General features: G+C 40.8%; 1 protein-coding gene and 1 non-coding gene across 6 annotated transcripts in view; both read left to right on the top strand.

Annotated features, from left to right (window-relative positions):
• Positions 1 to 538: 538 nt before the first annotated feature.
• ZFR (zinc finger RNA binding protein) overlaps positions 539 to 22794 on the top strand; it is a 45455-nt gene continuing 23199 nt past the window's right edge. For 3 of the 5 annotated variants that reach the window (XM_032674606.1, XM_032674605.1, XM_032674604.1), the window contains exons 1-7: positions 557 to 679; positions 905 to 989; positions 15608 to 15890; positions 17283 to 17427; positions 18172 to 18390; positions 19535 to 19785; positions 21224 to 21415. In XM_032674606.1, the coding sequence (XP_032530497.1) occupies positions 643 to 679; positions 905 to 989; positions 15608 to 15890; positions 17283 to 17427; positions 18172 to 18390; positions 19535 to 19785; positions 21224 to 21415 (1212 nt within the window). In that variant the 5' untranslated portion in view covers positions 557 to 642. Of the gene's footprint in view, positions 680 to 904; positions 990 to 15607; positions 15891 to 17282; positions 17428 to 18171; positions 18391 to 19534; positions 19786 to 21223; positions 21416 to 22794 lie in introns of all 5 variants that reach the window. The other 2 variants (XM_032674607.1, XM_032674608.1) reach the window with 2 other exon arrangements.
• Positions 12661 to 12796, top strand: LOC116781270. The gene has a single exon (XR_004354837.1). It is a non-coding gene; the product is annotated as a small nucleolar RNA SNORA66 (small nucleolar RNA).

Below are 22794 nucleotides of genomic sequence, written 5' to 3'. Positions count from 1 at the left end.
CTTGAGTTTTGCTCTCTTCAGAGCTTTGAGGAACGCCTGCTGCTCAGAGAGGAGGAGTGTGCGAAGGAGGGGCAGAGCCTTGAGGAATAGACACTAATTTATTCCCTTTGGTAGGGAGGTCACTGCACCGGCCAGTGGATTTCAGTAGCGATCTGACGGGCTGCTGGTGCACGAATGGGCCAAGTGTGGGTGAGGCTGTACCTGTGTTGTACGTGCAATAAGCATATAAGAACTGTTGTGAGATGGGGCTCTACATATGAGAGATATACACGTACGTGTGTAAATACTCTCTGTGCTGACCTGAGCGCGGCTCCCCGTGGCCGGACAGCGGGACTACAATTCCCGGCGGCCCCGGCGCATATCCCGCGCCTGCGCACATGGGGCTCCCGCGGCGGCGGCGGCTCCCGCGGGTCCCCGTTCTGCGGGCGGGGGCGCCGCGGCGGCCGGACTACAGCTCCCAGCGGCCCCCGCGTACATCCCGCGCTTGCGCAGGCGGAGCCGGCCCGGCCGCACTCCGCCGTTGTCGCGGTCGGTGGGTGGGGGAAGGGAGCGAGCGGGAGGAGGAGGAGGAGGAGGAGGAGGAGGAGGGAGGCGGGGGAGAGTTGAGAGTTCACCCGCCGCCGTCGCTGCCAGGCCGGACTCATGATTCCCATATGCCCGGTAGTTTCGTTCACCTATGGTGAGTAGCGGCGCTCGGCGTGTCCGTGCGCGGGGAGGGGGCGGCGGTGGGGTCGGGGTGGGGGGTCGGTGCTGAGGCCCCAGTTCTGACCCGGCGCTCCCGCGCTTTCTCTGTCCCTTGTCGCTCTATTTGTGTCCCCTTCTCTCCCCTTACCCGCCTCCTCCCGCCGGGCCTCCTGTCATGGCCCCGGCCGCCGCCGCCCCTCGGTCGCCGCCGCCGCCGCAGTGCCCAGCCGGCTGGGGGAAGATGCCAAAATGGCCACCGGCAACTACTTTGGATTCACCCACAGCGGGGCTGCTGCCCAGTACAGGTAACCACCGCCGCGACCCGCCCCCGGGCCCCTGTCCCCGACCGGGACCCCGCGCAGCCCCCGCCCCTCGCCTCTCGCCCGGGGCGCCGTGCCCGGACCCTCCCGCCGCGCCCTGGGGTGCGTGTCCTCAGGCTCCTCATGCTCCTCATGCTCCCGGTGTCCCCCGGGGTGGGACGTGGGGCCGAGCACAGCGCGGGAGGAGGGGGAGGAGAGTCGGCGGCGGCATCGGGTCCCCAGGCCCTCAAATTAAAATGGCCACTTGCAGGCAGCAGCACCGGCGAGTCACCGAGTGCCGCCCCCGGGCCCGTCTGCTCCTGCGGCTCCGGGCAGCGCGGGCCCTGCTCCCCAGGGCTTTGCTGTCGGTGCGGGACGGCAGAATCCTTGCTAACATGGGTCGGAACCCAGCCTGAGAGAGACGGGATGGATAAGGGGAGAGATGGAGCACGGGAAAATACAGGGGACTTGATCCAGTTGAAGTAATGTTACGATTGATGTGTCTGAGAAAGTAGAGAAGGTACTTTCCGGGCCAGGTACCTTTTAGAAATATGTCCTGCTATGATTTCTAAGACCAGGAGCACGTACTGTAGTGGAACTTGAGGACCTGTGACGTTAGGCAGGTGTAGATACCTGCATCTTATAGGTCTGTACAGATCTCGTACGAACACACTGCCACGAGTCTCTGGATGTTTGTTGGGTTTGTTCATCCGAATCGTGACCAGGGTGCTAAAAAGCAATTGGTAGCATCTATTATCTCACATTTTCTGACATCAGGTTGCTTAGTTTGCTACATACAATCAGGAATGCCTTCACATTTTTGGCTTGTGTGGGAGTAGCACCCTAAAGTCCACATTTCAGTCTTATGTTGTTCATTCTGTAAATCTGTGATAAAGACCTTCCATGGTGCCTACATCTTGACTAATGGGAAAAACAAAAGAAGAAAGCATATATCTCAAGGATTATTAACAAACAAGTGCAGATGTATGCTACTCTAATAAAAATTGCATACCTGACACAGTTTCAGGAACGTAGTTTTATGGAGGTCTTGTAACGACTCCCAGACTGTTTTTTTGCAATTATTTTTTCCTGGAAATGGAAATGAAATGCATTAAATTTCATTTACTTCAATGTTTAATATTAAAGGAGAGGATTAAGCCTAGCTCATATTCTAGGTCCCTTTCCGTGGCACTGCTTTGCAGCATCTCATTTCCCAGTCTATCTGTACATCCAGGGTTGCCCTGTCCCAGATGCAGAGTTTAAATCAACACTGAAAAGACTATGGAGCTATTATTGGCACAGAATTTACAGTGTCTTCCTGGGATTCCAGTTTATCTGTGGCCTTGGTGGATCATTTAAATACTCTCTCATGCTGCACATGAAAGAGAAATTAAAATTTGTCCAAGTCTTAACATTAACTGCTGATATTTGAACCAGTTTTAAAGGCCAGATTGGTAGGTTCTCAGGTGTTAGATCTTGGATTTGGAAAATTCAGAAGTACTGTGTTGTTGCTGTTTAATCCCAGCCAGCAACTAAGTACTACGCAGGCTCTCACTCGCTTCCCACAGGTACTGGTGGGAAGGAGAATCAGAAAAGCAAAACTCCTGGGTTGAGATAAGAACAGTTTTAATAGTTGAAACAAAATAGAATACGATAGTATGAGTTATAGCAGTAATAATAATAAAAAAAATAGTAGTAATGAAAAGAGCGGGGAGAATAAAACCCAAGAGAAGAAAGTGAAGCACAACACAATTGCTCATCATATGCTGACCAATGCCCAACCTGTCCAGAAGCAAGCAGCAGCTCCTGGCCAATTCCCCGTAGTTTATACACTGGGCATGATATTCCATGATATGAAATACCTCTTTGGCTATTTCTTGTCAGCTCTCTCCATGCTCCCTCCTGACTTTTTTTGCAACTGTTCTCTGGCATAGCACGGGACACTGAAAAGTCCTTGATTTAGAGTGAGCCCTGCTGAGCAACTAAACCATCAGCGTGTTATCAGCATTATTCTCATACTAAATCCAAAACAGCACTAAGCCAGCTACTAAAAAAAACTAACTTCACTCCAGCCAAAAACCAGGACAGGCATGCAGGAGTTAATAATATTTACCCTTGTAACAGTGTGATTGGTATTGACTAGATAAGAAAAGGAATAGATGACTGTATTTATTAGTTCATAAATACTAATTTTCATAAAACACACTTGAAATCTTAACTTGTTTCATGTTTAATCAAGGGCAGCAAAAGAGCTAAGTGCCCTTTAAACCTGTAAATAATGTATTAGAAGCATTCTTGTTCCTTTCAGTGTTGTTGCTGCATAAAATTTCCTGCTATCCTACTCATTTAAAATTCTTTGTGTAATAGTATCATGACTTAATGAGAGAAGCATTAGATTATGCAAATACTAATGCAGGAAATGTTTCTGAATATTGCAATACCTTTCAATTTGTGCTTTCTGCCAGTGATGGTATTAGGGCCCAAGATTATAAACCTGCATTCAATGCAAACTTCATTTGTTATTTATTTTAGTGTCTACTAATCCATCCATTTAGAAGCCTGAAATAAGTGTGGAATTTGGTGATACTAGACCTCATTTCTTTGTGTCTATTCAGTGTGAAATTACCATACTAATATTGGCTTGTCTTTAGCATGTAAAAAATATTAGCATGCTTGGTTCAGTGCTGGAGAGAGGCATAATATGCTTTTATTCTGAAGTTTGCTGATTGAAATGAGAGGATGCTGATGGAGAGATAGGGGTATTGAGTAATGTTTGGACAAAGTGTGTGAATGTGATAGTCTTGTTTAATTAAATTTGTGTTATGATTTTGCCTTCTGTTAAAAAGATGAAGAATCTTTAAGTGCTTGAGTTTCATCTTAGAGATATTCATACCATGTCTCTGCTCTAGTGAGACAGGTTAGTGATGGAGATGCTCGTATAGTTAGGAGTGATTTGTTAACTTTGAATTGCCTTGAAGCAGAGTGAATATTGCTGAACGTGCTGAGCCTTCACAGGTAAAGGCAATTTTAGCAGTTCAGGTTCAGAGCAGACCACAGTATCTGTGAGTTTAGGTTCAGATGCAATCTTCAAAGCAGCCATATGGAAGTGAACTCCTGCAGTTAGAGCTAGTTTGGAATTCAGCTGTAGTGCTTGATGTTAAAACATACTTGAGTCTGGTGCAGAACAGCACAGGAGGGTGAATTGCTGTGACTGGGCAAGGTGGCTATTGAGAATTGATTGGGGGTGGAGTGTTTTTTTCACATTTGCTGGTATTTCTAATTAACTTTACTTTTGTCTTCAGTGTCTTCCCCAGGTACCTCTTCTTCAAGTAGGTACTGGTTTGAAAAGTATTCAGTCTTTCAGAGGCATTAGGACTGTAATTCACACAGGCATATAAAGTATCACTGAACATAAGTCAGAGTTGTACTGGTAGAAACAGATGAGAGCAATACTGAGTAGACTTTCTTCTGAAGAGAGTATGTACTAGTAGACTTAAACTTACACGAAGAAAAACATTTATTCATCTTATAGCACATACACCTTACTCTAAAATGCATGGACAGTGAAAATAATCATAGTTTTACCATAGCAGGAAGGTAAAAACTCCAAATACTTGCTCTGTGAATTTTATGCCCATACTCTCTTGAGTTGCATCACATCTTGAAGCATACAGATTTTCAGCCAAGGAGATTTCAGTGAATATGACAGAGCTGTGTGGAGCTGATTCTCTTTTTGTTTAGTCTTAAGTGCTATCCTAAACATGCTGTTCTAGCTTACTTAGTGTACACAAGAAGCCTCCATTACTGGTGTTTATGAAAGGATTTTGATAGACCTCTTTTCAAGTCAATGACGTCCTGCTCTCAAAGGAGGTACACCAACGGGTTTGGAAAGGCAAGGAGGGCTCTGAGCTTGTTAACATGGGCTGTACCAGTGTTGCAGTCGGCTGTAAAGGGGAGACAAGAGGAGGTGGTGGTAAAGGAGGAGGAAAAGTGCCTCAGGAGTCAGAGGAGCCTTTGTCATTTTAAGGAGAGAAATCTGCCAACTAGTTGAAATTTGCAGCAGGCTCTTGTCTTTAGGAGCAGAGCACTTGGGGAAGCATTTCTGTTAATGGCGTAGTTATGGTTAATGGTATAGTTATGTCCTTTGAAGTTGTATCCTCAGAATGGGTTGATGATTGTAGGCTTAACTCTAGGGTGTTAAATAATGTGGAAAATTTGATCTGTTTCTAAAACAAAACAGTGGTAGGTTAATGTGTTGTTACATTATTGATGCTAGAAAAGCAAAGTAATAGCTTAAGATAGGAAATACAGAATGTTATAACAATTTAATACAATTTTCCATACTAGTGAAGTTTCTTTACTTTTACAGAGAATGTGCCAATTTTAGCATTTTTTTCTATTTAAGATCTTTATTAATGGCCCAGATGATGGGGCAGAGTGTACCCTCAGCAAGTTTGCTCATGACAGATACCTGGGAGGAATGGCTGATGTGCCAGAGAGTTGCAGTGACATTCAGGGGGACTTCAAATGGCTGGAGAAATGGGCTGACAGGAATCTCAGAAAGTTTGACAAGGGGAAGTGCAAAGCTCTATATGAAAGAACAACCCTATGCGCCAATATATGCTGTGGGCCACCCAGCTGGAAAGCAGCTTGGCAGAAAAAGGACCTGGGGATCCCAATGGACACCAGACTTGAATGTGAGACAGAAATGGGTCCTTGCAGCAAAGAAGGGGAATGGCATCCTGGGCTGCATTAGTGCAAATATTACCAGGACGTTGAGAGAGGTGATCCTTCCCCTCTAATTCAGCACCAGTGAGGCCACACCTGGAATCCTGTGTCCATTTCTGTGCTTCGGTACAGGAGAGATATGGACATACTGGAGAGAGTTCAGTGAAAAGCCCACAAAGATGCTGAAGGATCTGTAGCTTTTACGGAGAAAGACAAGGAGAGCTGGGATTGTTCAGTGTGGAGAAAAGGAGGCTGAGGGGGATCTTCTTAATGTGTATAAATGCTTGAAGGAAGGATGCAGAGAGGACAGAGCCAGGCTCTTTTCAGTGGTGCCCAGTGCTGGAGTCAGAGGTAGTGGGCACAAACTGAAACACAGGAGGTTTCCTCTGAACATCAGGAAACACTTTTATTGTGAGAGTGACTGAGCCCTGGCAGAGGTTACTCGGGGAATTTGTGGAGTCTGCATCCTTGGAGATACTTGAAAGCCATCTGGATACAGTCTTGGGTGTCTGGCTGTAGGTGGTCCTGCTTGAGTGGGACTGAACTTCCAGATGATTTCCAGAGGTTCCTTCCCAGCATCAGCCATTCTTTGATCTTGTGATTTTGACAGGGATAATGTTAGTTAGCTGGCCCTTTTCAGGCAGATGTACCATCTCAATCTCAGGTCTTTTTGTGATGTATGTTACCACTGTGAACACGGCTGTTGACTAGACTTGAGAAAATCAACTTTTTGAAGAAAGCAGTATAGGCAATGGGCTGTGTGTTGTGAGCCAAGGGAGGTAGGTAACAGGGTGTATATTGCGTCACTGTTACAGTCACTTGCAGTACGTACATGAGGAAAACATTGCAGAATTTGATTGGAATTAAATCAGGCTGTGAAGCTAAATGTAAAGATTATCAATGCAGTAAGAGTGTTTTCAAAACATGGGACTGTTCACCTTTGAGGTTAAGTTATTCATAATATATGGTTTAGCCATCTAGTAGCAGTCATTAATTTTGGTTTGTATTGGAATGATACAAGCAAGTTCTTAGAACAAGGAAGAAGAAGGGAAACTCAGCTACAAAAAACTGTCTTTTTTAGGCTTCATGTAGTTAAACCATAGAACACATTACTAGGAACTTCTGAAATTTAGCAGAATCCAAGAGGGGATTGCACATTTGCATGCCTTCAGGCCTCTCTTTGTATTGCTAGTGAATTGAATTACAGTGTTCTGTTCACAAAACTGTAAGAATGGGAGAAAATTTAAAAATTTAATTTAAAAAATTAAAGTTCTAAAAATATATATTGAGTCTTCATCAAAATTTTTTTGCCTGCAGTGAGTGACAAGCTCTAGAAAAACAGAAGCAAAGTCACTTCTAAAGTACCACTTACTATAGTCTGTTATTTCAACATTTTATGCTGCTTTTTGTCAAGTGTGCTTAGGAGGAAAAAAGTTCTCACTTTTTTCTGTTTTTCAGTTATTATTTTGTTTTTACTTTGCTCTGTCCGTGTTCCATTAGCACACCTGAAACTACATCTGGTTATTCAGGAGTGCCTCCCCCTGGGTTAGAATCTTTAGCAGTAGCAGATTGCACTGCTTCTAACAGTTTTTGTGGCGACGGCCAAGAATGCACTCAGATAGCAGGGAAAGGCACACAGCTACTTTATTTACCTTAAGCTTAGACTTATATTCTTCTTCTCTGTCCACGTGCAAGCATAATATATTTCATTGGTCAGGTACTTCTATTCACACGCCTGAACTCGTCTTTTGATAGGTGGTCGACAGTTCTTCGCGTGCTGGCAAATCTCAAAACCAGCACCTGTTATTGACAGCAGTTTTGGTCCTTTTCTACTTTCCCATCCTGTATTGTTTACATTCTTTACAATTTCAGAGCTGCAACTGCTCAAATTCAAGGCCTACCATCCAGTTGTTTCCCACATTTTTGTAGAGTTGGATCATACTTGTATCAATCCTCATATTCCTGAAAAAGCTTCAAATCTGTATTTTTTTGCTATTCATAGAATAATCTATGAAACTTCAAGAAGTCTGGCAGTTAGGTACCATCAGCTATGGTTTCCTTGATGCTAAAATGGTCAAATATTCTTAAAAGTTAGAATTTAAGAAATATATCTTAATTAGTGAGGGGTTTAATTCAAGATACTTGTATTTTAAAATTTATTTTAAGACTTGCTTTAATGTTGTGCCAAACTAGTGTGGAAATCGCCTCTTTAAATGAAAAACACCTGCAAGAAATATGTTTTAGAAGTTGTAATTTCTGAGGAAGATTGTCATTTGGATAAGAGACAGACTTGGTTTTAGGCCAAATCTTAACTCTCTATCAAAATACCAGTCCTCAGAAAACTGAAACTAAAAAACTGAAGATGTTCTTTGCCTCTAGGAGAGGAGTTTTCAGTGTCCAGCAACCTAAACAGAGCTGGAACAGTAACGGCATTTGCATGTGTGTGTGTGCATATTGGTTGTTCGTACAGAGATGTGCTGGAGACCAGCATTTTTTTTCTTCAGGTTATGTACACATGAGTAACAATTAATTTCCTTTTTTTTTAATTAAATGAGTCGGTATGACGAAAAGCAAGGCTTATAGGGAACCTTTTATGTGTTTCCTCTATATAGAGCTTTTATATGCTATATATCTTAGTTGGAAATAGACTGTATTTTCCTGAAAATGTGTTATTCCTCTGACAGTAGTTGCTACAGATAGTTCATCAAATTTCTTAATGCGTGACCTACCCCACAAATATCTTCATGTAGAAAATACAATATCTTAAAATCTTTAGTTATCTGGAAAAATAGATATTTTCTTTTATTGTTAACATGCAAAAAATAAAGCTTTCTACTTTCAATTCAGTGTTTTACAAAAAGAAAAACCTCAATTTTTTTTTCTGGGAAAGGGTAATAGCTGGAAATGAAAAAAAAACATGAGCCAAGTGTGTTACAGAAGAGAATTCAATATTTGTTTCATAATTGCTCTTAATTTTCTGTCATTCACGGGTAATCCAGACCTTCTATCAGTGTTGTTACTTGAAAGTAACTAACAAGGGTTCCACTGTATTCTATCTAATAGTTTAAACAAGTTCTCAATCTAAGCTTTTTTGTGGAATATTGTTGCTCATTTACAAACTGACCTTATATAGCTATTTAAGTTAGACAAATGTGGTTTTGGGACTGGAGAACAATGTTTTGCCAAGTGGACATCAGTACCTCATTAATTGGTATTGATGAGCAATTTCTGCCTCCTAGGCAGCTTCTGACTTTTTTAAGTGTGTTCCCAGATTTATTTTTTTTTTTGCTTTTCAAGGCCATATTTCTTTTTCTGTATCAAAAACACTGCTATAGTTTTCTTGCTAAAGATTTTTGTGCAGCTCAGAAAAGGTTGTTAATTGCTGCTTGAGTGTTCTGATTTTTGACAAGGAAAATAAAAGTTACCAACAGAATTATGAAATTAATCTAGTTACTTTAACAACAAATATTGATGGCTGACACCTTCTGAGAGCTTGTGCTCAGGGTGTGAACTTTTTGTTGCTGATATTTTCATACAGCTTGGCCAAATGTAAGTGTCCAGGGTAGGATTTTCCTGGCTAAGTACCTATCTAGAATTTTACTGTTTTTTTTAAAAGCCGTGCTGTAGCTTATTCGATTTTGTGGTGTAGAATTGAGCAGGGAGATCTTCATAACTCTTTGGTGTCTCGTTGTTTTGGAATGGAGACTTTGCAAATGAGAAAAATATCTTTACATATTACAGTGTTTCAGAGTGATAGTTCTGAGTGTACACAACAGGTCGAATGGTGGTCGAATACCATGTAAACATCTGCTGTATTACTTTTATATCCAACTTAGAAAGTATTGGGGCAAAATGCACACCTGCTTTGAGAAAAGGTACTTGCACTTGGTGCGGGGGGTTCTGTGCACGAGACAGCAATAATGGGCAAGGCCAGTTTTTTCTGTGGACTTTGCTCTGGTATAAATTCTGCAGGACTGTGAGACAGTGTGGCCCCTGACTCCCACCCCCAGAAAATCAGATTGTCATGGAATTAGAGATTACTGTGGAGAAAGATACACAGTCACAGCTCACTACAGTCAGTCTTATCAAGGAGGTTTAATCTCATAGTGATATTTTCACAATATCACACTTGTTCTGATACTAACACCACAGAAAGATTAGTATTTCCTGTTGTTAGTGTCAGTAAAAATTAGAATAGAAGTTATTCAAAGATTTGAGTCAAAGGTGTTTTACAAAAAATACTTTTCTTGTGCACTGTAATACAATATTTGTGAATAAAGAATTCTCTCGTTCTTGAGGTTATTTAGTTAGGATGTGGAAGATGAGGGCAAGTTAAGTGTGCACTGAGGTGTGAAACTTTTGAATAGAGGTGACCTTATTCAAGAGAAACTAGTAGAGAGCATGGGTAAATAGTGATATACATGTGGAAAAGAAGGTAAGGAGAGACAAAGCACATTAGGTAGGGTCCTGCAGGTGACCTTTTGTAGTTGACTGAAGCATACCTACAGAACTTGAAGCAGAAGATTGAGTGTAACATGTGCACTTTAACCTGGCTCTGGATGGGATAGTGAAAATGCTGTGATGGGGATATCTGAACTGGAAGATGAGCGTTGAAGAATGTGTTCTTCCTAGAAAATAGAAATTAAGTCAACGTGGTGGGAAAGCACTGCTATTATTATTATAAGCTAAAGAAATAGGAGTAGTTATCAGTAAAATGTATTATTTTTGAATGAAAACTTCTGGTGGAAAGGGTAATATAGTAGCAATACAGCAGAGTACAATATGAAGAATTCTTCAAGAATTCTTAAAGAATTATGTTTATTTTGAAAGTAAATTTAAGGACTGTAAGAATTGTTACATGAAGTTACATTGAATTGAATGGTCAGAAACTGGATTTGCCTTATATAAATGTTGGTCTAGAGCTCATCTGTGTTTGAAACTGGAACATCTATAAACTAAGGAAAAAATTCTCAACAGGGTACTCGAATATTGTGTGCTGATTTTGGCTGGGGTAAAGTTAATTTTCTTCATGGTAGCTGATATTAGGCTGTGTTTTGGATCTGTTCTGAAAAGAGTGTTGATAGCAGAGAGATGTGTTCATTACTGCTGAGTAGGACTCACTGAGCCAAGGCCTTTCAAGGCCTTTTCTGTTCCTCGCCCCACCCCACCAAGCAAACAGGGAGACTGGGGGAGCACAAGAAATTGGGAAGGGATGCAGCTAGGACAGCTGACCCCAGCTCACTAAAGGGACTTTCCATACCATATGGCACCAACTCAGCAGTAAAACTGGAGGAAGAAGGAGGAAAGAGGTGATGTTCAGAGTGATGGCGTTTGTCTTCCCAAGTAACCATTACACGTGATGGAACCCTGCTTTCCTGGGATGGCTGAGCACCTGCCTACCAATAGGAAGTGGTGGATGAATTTAGAGACTCACAGAATCATAGAATCATTAAGGTTGGAAAAGACCTCCAAGGGCATCAAGTCCATCCTTTGACCAAACACCACCATGTCAACTAAACCATAGCACCAAATGCCATGTCCAGTCATTTCTTGAACACTTCCAGGGACAGTGACTCCACTACCTCTGTGGGCAGTCCATTCCAATGCTTAACCACTCTCTCAGTGAAGAAATTCTCACTGATATCCAGCCTGAACCTTCCCTGGCACAACTTCAGGCCACATTCTCATGTTCTGTCTCTTGTTCTGTGGGTGAAGAGACCAACTCCCACCTGGCTACAACCTCCTTTCAGATTGTTGTAGAGAGTGATGAGGTCCCCCCTGAGCCTCCTCTTCTCCAGGCTAGACATCCTCAGCTCCCTCAGCTGCTTCTCATAGGACTTGTCTCCAGACCCTTCTACACTCCATTGCCCTTTTCTGGACACACTCCAGCACCTCAGTGTCTTTCTTGGAGGGACCCAAAGCTGGACACAGGAGTTGAGATGTGGCCTTACCAGTGCTGAGTACAGGGGGACAATCAGTTCCCTGGTCCTGCTGGCCATACCATTTCTGATCCAAGCCAGGTGCCATTGGCCTTACTGGCTACCTGGGCACATGCTGGCTCGTGTTGAGCTCCTGTCAACCAGCTCCTTTTCCATGGCAGCTTTCCAGGCAGTCTGCCCCCAACCTGTAGCACTGGTTGAGGTTATTGTGACCCAGGAACAGGACTTGGCAATTGGCCTTGTTGAACCTCCTACCTTTGACCTTGGCCCATCGATCCAGCCTGTCCAGATCCTTGTTTTGCCTTGCTTGTGTGCAAGACTTTTGCTTTCCCTATTAAACTGTTTTTTATCTCAACTGACAAGCTTTCTCACTTCTATCTTCCAGTTCTCTCCCTGCTTCCACTGTGGTGGAGCAAGTGGGCAGCTTTTTGGGGCTGAGTTGGCAGCTGAGCTCAAACCATGGCACACTGGAACAGGTTGTCTAGAGAAGTTTTGCTATTTCCATTTTTAGTGATGATGAGAACCTGACTGGACAAAGCCCTGAGAAAGCTAACTTTGAAATAAACTGTGTTTTGAGCAGGTAGGAACAGATGACTTCCAAATCTTTGGTTAAACCTAGATTATTCTGTGATTTTTAAGCTCCACCTACTTAATAAAGCAGGTTGGACCCATAAAAACAGATAATGATAGGATAGGTGTACAGATGGAGTGAAAGAGGGAGTCCGGCAAAATAGTCTAGGAGGAGGTAAGTTCATCTCAGCAAATGTGATAAGGCACTAATCACCAAACAAGGGCAAGAACTCTTGTAAGTTAAATGAAGAAGTTGGCACAAAGTTATTTTTATGTAAATTAATTCCATGAAAATGTCTGATCATCTTAATGTTAAAAGACCATGGGGAGAAGAATGTCACAAATTTAGATGAGATGTCACTGTGAGTTTCTGTAACATAACGTAACATAACTTTTAGGAAGGAAGAAGCACTCAGTTCTGGAATACTTTTCTTGCAGTCTTGGAGACTCAGTCACCAGCTCTGCATGATGTTGCAGAAGCAAGGGAAGTAGGTTTGCTAAAATTAACATGGACATAGAACTGTATTACCCTTAGAAATCAAATTATTTGGGCTGTTGTCCTATGCTATGATAAGGAATTTTGATGCACAAGAAATGGAACTGCTTGTACCATGATCTTGTTAATAGTTCTGCCAGTAATGATTGTAATTTCTTCACAATATTAAATATGGAAAACTATCAGGTATCTTTAATCATACATATTCTGAGAACAAAAGCATTTTCTTTGATAAATAGACAGGCACTGTTATTTTGTAGTTTGTTGTGAACTCTGTATCATATTTTATAATAGTGACTTAAACGCAGTGAAGCTTGGAAGAGCCAAGCTAGTGCTTCTGCACAGCTCTTTCTCCTGCTCCCATTTTCTCCCCATTTTCCTATATATATAACTTACATGGGTTCTGGCACTCAGCTGACTTACTTTGTAAGCTCCAATGTTTCTTAATGTTTCTGCCATGTTAGAAAATGACCCCAGCAAAAAACCCTCTCTTTGTTTTCTTCTAGATTAATGAGTCAATGAATCAGTGCACTGAGTGGCTTGACAAGTAGCAGAATTAGCACCAGGGATGAAATAAAATGGCTTAGGTTTGGGAAAGAATAGTGTGCAGTAAGATTTACCTTCTTGGCAGTAGTGGACTGTTGGTGTGTTCAGTTGCAGTCTGAGTTAAACAGTCTGTTGTCTGTTTACTCAGTTTAATGTGATTTTAGGAAATATGTATGGTAGTGATAATTACTTCAGAATTTGTGAATATTTTACGCTTCTATGCTGTTAGCTATGGAGATAATGCAGCCTAATTTTATAGACTGTCATTCACTTTTACCATCATAAACTAGTTTTCCTGAATTCTGTGGTGGAGTCCAATTCTCACCTTAAACAAACAGAGAATCTTCCTATATACATCAGGTAGGAGGAATTGTTTCAAGCAGTGATGGGAGTTACATCAAAGTGGTTTAGTCTTTTCCTTCTACTCTTAAGTTAATAAATTGAAAATAACATGAAACATAATTGTGAGTACAAGTCACAAATGGATTAAAATTGGGTAGAATGCAAGTGGTCTTTTGAGCACTCAGGGATCTGTGATAGGCAGAAGGTTGAGTCCAGGCATGTAAGTCCAATAGCAGTAAAATTTTCTCTGTTTCTGCTGTGAGAATGCTGATGGGTGGGGAGGGGCAGTTGTTTTGTTTAATTGAAGTAGATGGGTTCTATTGTAACTGAAATGACAAGATAAGGTTTTCTAAAACTAAATTAAAAAAACATACTGAACAAAAGTGAGTAGTGGAAATGTCTTTTGCAAAGCTAATAATAGATACGGTTAAAAGGTGCTTTGTTTCTGTCAGAGGGAATACTGAAGACATTACAAAAAAGTAGTGTAACTTGTTCCTTTTGGTTTTGAGCGTAACCATATTTCAGTTCCACTGTGCTACTGAGTATGTTTACTTCAAATGAGATTTCATTTTTCTATTTTTTGAAAACCAGGGGATACTACCTCTGTACTAGGCATGGAGTAGTTTTTGAAATGCCTTCTAATAGTGCTATGGCGATTTTAAACCCTACAGAGATTCTTAGCTGTTATTGAACAACAGTGCAGAGAGTGTATTAAAAATTTAGAATTATCACTGAATCCTCACTTGATGACATTGTTCCAGATGGTGATATTTTGCCTGCTTTGCTTTATTTGTTTAAAAATCAAAATAGCTATTCTGAGCTTCTAAAAATAATCCACAGTTGTACATCAGTATAGGACAACATCACGCAGAGTTACACATCAGTACAGGACAATGATACTAGTTTCTGTTCAAGTACTTAAACCTTTGAAGCCATTATTTTTTACTTCTTCTGTTAGTATTTACTCATTCTTAGTATATATCCACATATTAGTGTCCTGCCTGCAAATTTTAGAGAGCTAGATTAGTGGCAGCATGTGCCTGGAAGGTTGCCAGAGCTCTGGTGCCAGTCTTTTTGCTCAGTAAGACTGACTGTTCTTTTGATGCTTCATGTTGTGTCAGTGGAATTCTGCGTGAGCAAGTGGGGCCAGTTTTTACAATTTTAAACTTCTGTGGGAGAAGTCCTCTATCAGAGGTGTCTATTTAAGTAAATGCAACAGTTCTGAGCTAATTTTCATGGAAGTCTTCAATAAATCATATTACTTGAATATGGTTTCATGGAAGACTTCATGCTAGTACTGGTCATAAAAAAGCTCTGACAGAAAAGTGACATCTTTCTTAGTTTGACACGTGTCCATCTTGTGGAAGAACCACTAAAGCATTTTAAAACTTGCCAGTCATGAAAAGATAACAGTTTAAGACTATTACATTATTTTGAATGAAAGACTTGTTCCACTGCTTAGAAAAAAAACAGCACAAACTCCCCCCTTGCTAAGAAAATCATCACCTGTATATGTCAGAAACTGTAATGATAGTAAAAGGAGTAATGGGTAAAAACTGAAAGAAAGGAAATTTGGGTTAGATATTAGGAAGAAATTCTTTACTGTGAGGCTGGTGAGACACTGACACAAGTTTCCCAGGAAGGCTGTGGAAGCCACAGCTCTGGCAGTGTTCAAAGCCAGGTTTGATAAGGCCTTGAGCAACCTGGTCTAGTGGGTGGTGTCCCTGCCCATGGCAGGGGGGGACTAGACGATCTTTAAGGTCCTTTCCCACGCTTTAACATTCTGTGATTCTATTCTGTCTGTCCATCCACAGAACCTTCAGAATGATACAGCCTTTTTCATGAGGGTGGCAGATGGGTAATAAAAGTATGCACAGGTGGATAGCTGCTCCAGGTCCGTCTGTAGAACAGACAAGTATTAATCAAATCTGGGATTTTGAAATGTGTGGGCAATGGCTTTGTATGTTGGAATAATTTACTTACTGTCCTTTTACCCAATGCAGCCAGCAGCCAGCCTCGGGTGTAGCCTATTCCCATCCGACCACGGTTGCCAGCTACACCGTGCACCAGGCGCCAGTGGCTGCGCACACGGTCACCGCAGCCTATGCCCCGGCAGCAGCCACAGTGGCCGTGGCCAGGCCAGCCCCTGTGGCTGTTGCAGCTGCTGCCACAGCTGCTGCCTATGGAGGGTATCCCACGGCACACACAGCCACGGATTATGGCTACACGCAACGCCAGCAAGAGGCCCCACCACCACCGCCTCCTGTCACCACTCAGAATTACCAGGTTGGTTCCTGTTGTGTGGTATTTAAACGATAATTTTAAAAGAGAAGGGCTGTTTGGAAAAGAAAATGGGATTTTGTGAAGCTGCTGCTGAGAAGAATAGCACTGACTTGTCTCAGCTAAGTGATGTTCAAGTGGTGTGCAGTAAAATGGCTCATGGAACTGATGTAGCTGAAAAGACTGTGCCAAAGGAACTATTCTACCTCCACTGAAAATTTTTACCGGAAGATTCCTGGGTGCCATAGGAGTTGTAGTACCAAGCTTATGAGGATAGAAGATTGCTCTAGAAGATAAACTACTCTGTAAATAGCTTTTGGGTGCCGTCTGTGAAATCCCTGCCTAACCTGCTGTGGATACAGGCTTCTGCAAATGGGAACTTTGTCCCTTTTCATTGTGAAATACTGTATCTCGTTTCAGCTGTTTAGTCCTAAACTTATCAAGGCATTAGCTAGATTCTAATTAGTAGCTTAGTTTGTCTAAAAGGACTATGTTATTACTGCATGTTCTCAATTCTTTTACACAGTTCCTCTAATTTTTTACATATTGTAATTATGGGGTCAGTTAATAGACAAGAAAGTGAGACCCCAAAAGTAAATAAAGTCATTTGTTTACATAGGGTGGTTTGAAAAAGGATTTTATGTTATATTTCTTGGAATTACAAAAGATTTTTATACGTTAATGTATTTCAGCTCTAACGGTTCATGCCTTGCTACTCCTCAGTTGATCAACTCTTTGTGCTTTACCACAAACACTGTGAGGATGAGAGAATATATGTACATATATGTACAGTGGCTTCCAGGTCATTTCCTTTAAGCTTACTAGGCATCTCCAATGTTTTAAAGGTGTCACATGGGCTATTTGCCTTGCTTTTATAGACTGCTTATGGTTCGGTAAGGAGAAGAAGGCTTTAAAAGTACCACCTTCACACTCCAAAAAACATAACGAAGAAAAATGTTGTAAATGATAGGATTTTTAAAGCCAATATGGGCTCATGTTTCTAACCTTGTGAATTTATGAGGGTTGTAGAAATTTACATTTTGTGGAGATCTGTTGTGGGTTTTCCCTTCATATTTTCAGAAATAGAATCTGATACAGTCATTATTAAAAACTAGTGAGATTAGATGTTTTTCAAAAACAAAAATAATTAGGTAGGGAAAGTGATGTAATAGCATGAGGTTAATTCCTGTATTAAGTCTATAAAAGGCCAGTAGGGTTGTTTCAGACCTGAAGTACCTTTAAATGTAAATTTAATTTCTTTAATGCATTTATTTGTATATACTCTATAGATAGATGGGGGGGTTTTCATTCTACTTTAGTAGGCCAGAAGAAAATGCTAACGACTTTTATTACTCTAGATAGACACCTAAAGGTGATTTCTCTGTTTTGAATTCTTAGGATTCCTATTCCTACGTTCGATCTACTGCCCCAGCTGTGGCTTATGACAGCAAACAGTATTATCAACAGCCGACAGCGACCGCGGCAGCCGTAGCTGCTGCTGCCCAGCCTCAGCCCTCAGTGGCCGAGTCCTACTACCAGACAGGTGGGTGGCGTGGTTCACACTGCTCTCCTCGTTCACAGCCTGTCAACTGCTTTAGTACCTTAAAAACAGTTGTTTGAATATTTCACTTTTTAGTTTTGTCACATAGTTTCTGTCAACGTGTTGAAAAATTTTCCGCTCCTAGAGCTTCAATGTTGTTGTGACATTGCCATAAGTAGCTGCCTCTCAGGTTTGGATTATTACCAGGTAGACTCAAAACATACCTCTAGGCAAAGGTCTTATTGATTTGTCTAGAAAACTTGCTGAAGTAGGTTCAGATGATAACTTGATTAGAATTACTCTTTTAAGTCTTTAGTTACTTCATTTGTGTAATTCTTTCATTATTCGCATCATGATTGCTACAAATCATCAATCATATTTATTTTTTTTACTTCACTTAGAAATAAGAGGAAAGTTTAGGTGTGTGCTTTGGTTTAGTAAAACCATTGGATGACAAGGTTCTTTAAAAACATAGTAGCACAGTTAAAAATAAATAATAAAAGTGAGGCTTACTAGTGTGAGCTGTGACATGGTTAAATTGTTATTTGATACATTGTATGCAATGTATAACCACGACAACCGAATGCACAACACTAACAAGCAAAACAAACAAAGAAACCAAAACAGAGACCCACTTTTTACACATTTGTTCACCAGCATGTTTTTAATTATCCCATAATATGGTTTGCATTTCATGCAACTAAAACCCATCAATCTTTGTACACTTACATTTTCTATCCTAATTAGCTCCGAAAGCAGGATATAGCCAAGGGGCAACTCAGTACACCCAAGCCCAGCAAACTCGACAAGTGACAGCTATAAAACCTGCAACCCCAAGTCCAGCAACAACTACGTTTTCCATTTATCCGGTGTCCTCAACTGTGCAACCAGTGGCAGCTGCAGCCACTGTTGTTCCATCCTACACTCAAAGTGCGACATACAGTACAACGGCAGTGACTTACTCTGGTAAGGATTTTGCATGTTTTGTTACTGGGATCTTTGCAGTTGTTACAGGAGAGACTTTCAATACTCAGAATTTTAGCAGTTTCTGTTCAATTACATCATAGTCTACTGAGAAATATCAACCAGTTAAATCATCGTAATTTTGTTGTATCTTTAGAAGAGGTTTGGTGTCTTATGTGCCTCTTTGGTTATATGTGAGAGTGTACAAGTGGCATTGCTACACGAATGGTGACTTACTGTAAGAATTGAAAGGAAGAGGTGAGGGATAGAAAAAATAAGGAAGTGCATCCACACAAATGTTACCCTTGGGAAATGGGAAGGGAACATGCAGTTACAGAGACAGTTCAGTATCAATCTTTTAAAATTGGGCTGTCTTGACCCAAAACGGGATGACAGTGGGTGCTGAAAAAAAAACTGTCATTCAACCCTTAAGAATCCAGAAAGTAGTTACTGAGGAAAATATGTTAACTTTGTAACCAGATGATAATCAGCTGGCATGTTACAGCTACCTTGAACTTTTTGTTTTCTGTTTAAAAAGGGATTTTAGTACTTCCTCAAGACAGAGACCAGTTTTCTTCATTTATTCAACTGATACTAGAAATCAAGAACTGCATAGCCAAGCTTTAGTGAGCAAGCATCTTCTCTGCGCTAAAAGAACTTAAATCAGTGTAATAGGATGTAATAGTAGTAGACATTCTGTCTTTTATCTTCATTTTTTCCCTTTCTTCTGCATTATATCAGTCCTCCTTGCTGTCTGGAAACTTGAACAGCAAATCTGGTTCTGGAAGATTGCTTTCTTCAGGTGGCCTTTGATAAACCTTTCACTGAAATTCTTGTTCCATCATACCCAATTTTACCAGATGTGCCAGGAAATTTCAGATATTCTTTAGGGATGCATTTATATATCTAACATAACTGTTTGTCTGCAAAGATATGTCTAAAATTGAATATATTCCAGTACAATTGGTACTTCTGTATTTGTGTACTGTAAAACATGAAGCGAAATTCAGACTGCCTGACAAGATTTCAGTAAATTATTTATATCTTGCCCTGCCCCTCTGTTATGCAACATGATTTGAATTAGTGTATTATGTAGTTGATCCATGATACCCAGTGATGTAACATTTGTTTTATTTTGATTTGTGAGGTACCTCTTACTCTGGCTATGAAGCTGCAGTGTATTCGGCCGCATCGTCCTATTACCAACAGCAGCAGCAGCAGCAACAGAAACAGGCGGCAGCAGCAGCTGCTGCTGCTGCTGCAACAGCTGCTTGGACAGGGACCACCTTTACTAAAAAGGCACCATTCCAAAATAAGCAACTGAAACCAAAACAACCTCCCAAACCACCCCAGATCCACTACTGTGATGTTTGCAAGATCAGCTGCGCTGGACCACAGGTACCTGTATTACATGGTTTTCTACTATGCACGTTATTCGTAATTTCTTCAGCTAAAAATCTGACCCTGTTAAGAGTCATAGAATCGTTAAAAGGCCTGAGTTGGAAGGGACCTTAAAGATCATCTCGTTCCAACACCCCTGCCATGGACAGGGGCACCTTCCAACTGACCAGGTTGCTGAGAGCCCCATCCAGCCTGGCCTAGAACACTTCCAGGGATGGGGCATCTGCAGCTTCTCTGGTCAAAAACTGTTCCAGTGCCTCCCCACCCTCACAGTAAAGAATTTTTTTCTAATATCTAAACTGCTCTTTTTCAGTTTGAAGCCGTCCCCCATTATCATGTCACTGCATGCTCCTGTAAAAACTCTCTTTCCATCTTTCTTGTAGGCTCCCTTCAGGTACTGGAAGGCCTCAACTAGTTCACACCAAAGCATTTTTTTTTCCAGGCTGAACAAACTGAATTCTCTCAGCCTTTCCTCGGAGGAGAGGTGCTCTATCCCTCTAATCAGGAATATGTGTTAATTTTTGAAGATTTGATTCTATACTTATATTTAAGGAATAATTAAATGAAAATGGGCACTATTATAGAAAGAGGTCCTATGAGAAGACAAAAGGATAGATCCCCAAGCTTGTACAGAGAAGCTTCACCTGTATTTTGGACTTCACAATTATTTGAAACTTTGCATTTGATTTACTTCTTTAGTATAGCAGACTTCTTAGAAAATACTTTTTTGAAAGCTATGGAATTGCATAAATTATGTGAGTGGTAAGCCTGAAAATTTACTCTTCACTGTATTCTAACATCCTCCTTTAGTTTTGCAGTGTGTACAAGTGCATGGAAAATAAGATACCAAGTCATGCAAAGTGTTGGCTAAAAAGTTCCTTTTTTTTTACATAAACTTGTCATTATTTCCCACCCTGTATGCTCTCTAGATTGCTGTGTTAACGTAGGAACTCAGATCACCTTATACATTACATTTTCAGTACAGCTTTATTTATGCACTGCCTTCTTTTAAATTGATTTTTCTGGTTATCTGGATACACTTGATCCCTGAGGTCTTGTAAGTTAGAGGAAAAACCAAAATCAAGAATAATTGAATGCAGTGCAGGAAACTGTGGTTTTCTGATCATATCAAGTTTTCAGTGGTAGTATCTGTTGACCACTACTTGACTGGGGAAGGCAGAATTTAGAGAAGAAAAACCTATATTGTTTTACCTAACTGTGGAATCCTGGTGGTAGAGAAGAAAATTTACTGGTCTTAGAAGTGGCCTATTAATAGCTGAAAACATGTCATACAGAGGAAATGTTCAGAGTAGGAAGTGTTTCCTATGTAAAGTGTGTGTTTTTTATGCTATGTTATATATTACGCGTATTCACATGAATGATGAATGAGCAGTACAAAGACAGCTGATTGTGTGTGTATTGTTTATTTAAACAGACTTATAAAGAACACTTAGAAGGCCAGAAACACAAAAAGAAAGAAGCAGCATTGAAAGCTTCGCAGAACACCAATAACAACAGTACTTCTGCTCGTGGAACTCAGAATCAGTTGCGCTGTGAGCTTTGTGATGTGTCTTGTACAGGGGCAGATGCTTATGCTGCACATATCCGTGGAGCCAAGCATCAGAAAGTAAGAGTTTTCTCTTGTTCTTACTGTGCAAGACAGTGTCTATATTTCTTTCCATCATTTTTTCTCATCTTAAGAAAGAAGATAGGCAGAAACAATATAACTTGAATTATTTTGTTTAAAGATGTTTACTACTTCTTTTCGTTTCGACCTTGTCTTTAAGCTCACTATTGGAAAGGCCTTGCTGAAAGAAAGGGGGGAAAATATTGCCATGACATTAATGAGAAGAGGATGTCTTGGGAAAAGTATGTAAATTGTAGGAAGAGATGTGGATTAAGATGAGGAAAAGAGTCATTGAGGACATGGGGTACCACGCTTGTGCCCCGTAACTGTTCTCAAGGCTTCTTGAGATTCATCCTGCTTGTCTGATACTGTGAAGCTTTCAGTGCTCTTTGAAACACAGTAAGCTGAGACAGTACCAAGAAACCGAAGTATTACGCATCACTCCTTGGTAATTCTTGCAAAGAAAATTGTCATATGGGAGCAAGGAACTGTAATAGACTCTACAATGCATACGCTTGGAAGACTTCTGATATGCGTGCTTTTCCTACTGTTTTGGGTGCATTTAGGTGGGCATTCTGGAATAAAGTCTGTGGGCTGCACTGTGAAACATTGTGACCTGTGTTCTAAATTTGGCCATACAACAGTAAATGGAGTAGTAGGGTAGAATGTGTGTTTTATATTACAGATTTTCCTCATAGCTCTGGAAAGATTAATGTCACTAACAAATACAGTATTAATACTCAGCTTTTGTAGCTCTTTGCATCTCAGAACGCAGGCATCAGTAACATTGTTCCTATTGAAATAAATCTCATAGCAGATTTAACATAAATTTCCCAGAAGACAGACTTGTCTGGTGTTTTGTTCTTCCTTTAATAAATTGGACCATTACTTTTTTGGGTTCTACCCAATAACTCCATAGTTATATGGAGTATAGTATATGTTATCCTTATGTAATTGGATGTAGTTTTCTCTTTCTGATAGGTAGTCACTAACCACTGCTCTTTTAGGTTCTTACCAGTATAAAAATGAAGTCTGAAAGGACTCTGTTTCTGTGGTAACTGAAGAACTGTGTGCATTCTACTGGAAAAAAAAGTAATTTTAAAGAGTTGCTTGAACTTAAATTTATGGTATTGTGTGACATTAATATGTCTGCATTCTGATAGGGAACATAAAAACTAAGAACCTAAGAAATTAATTTATACAGTTGTGAGCATATCATGCTTGTGTACATGTGTTTGCATTTAAGGCATGTCTCAAAGATTTGTATGGTTTTTACTCCTATTTTCAAAACCCAGTCTTTAGTTTTGGTTTTGCATGTTTTCTGCTTATGGACTACATGGATTGCTTTTCCAGGTGATGCTCAGCAGTCACCAAAAAGA

The sequence above is a fragment of the Chiroxiphia lanceolata genome, chromosome Z, assembly GCF_009829145.1.
Source record: "Chiroxiphia lanceolata isolate bChiLan1 chromosome Z, bChiLan1.pri, whole genome shotgun sequence".
Taxonomy (NCBI): Eukaryota; Metazoa; Chordata; class Aves; order Passeriformes; family Pipridae; genus Chiroxiphia; species Chiroxiphia lanceolata.
Note: the sequence above shows the minus strand (reverse complement) of the source record. Positions and strands in the feature narration are given on the sequence as shown.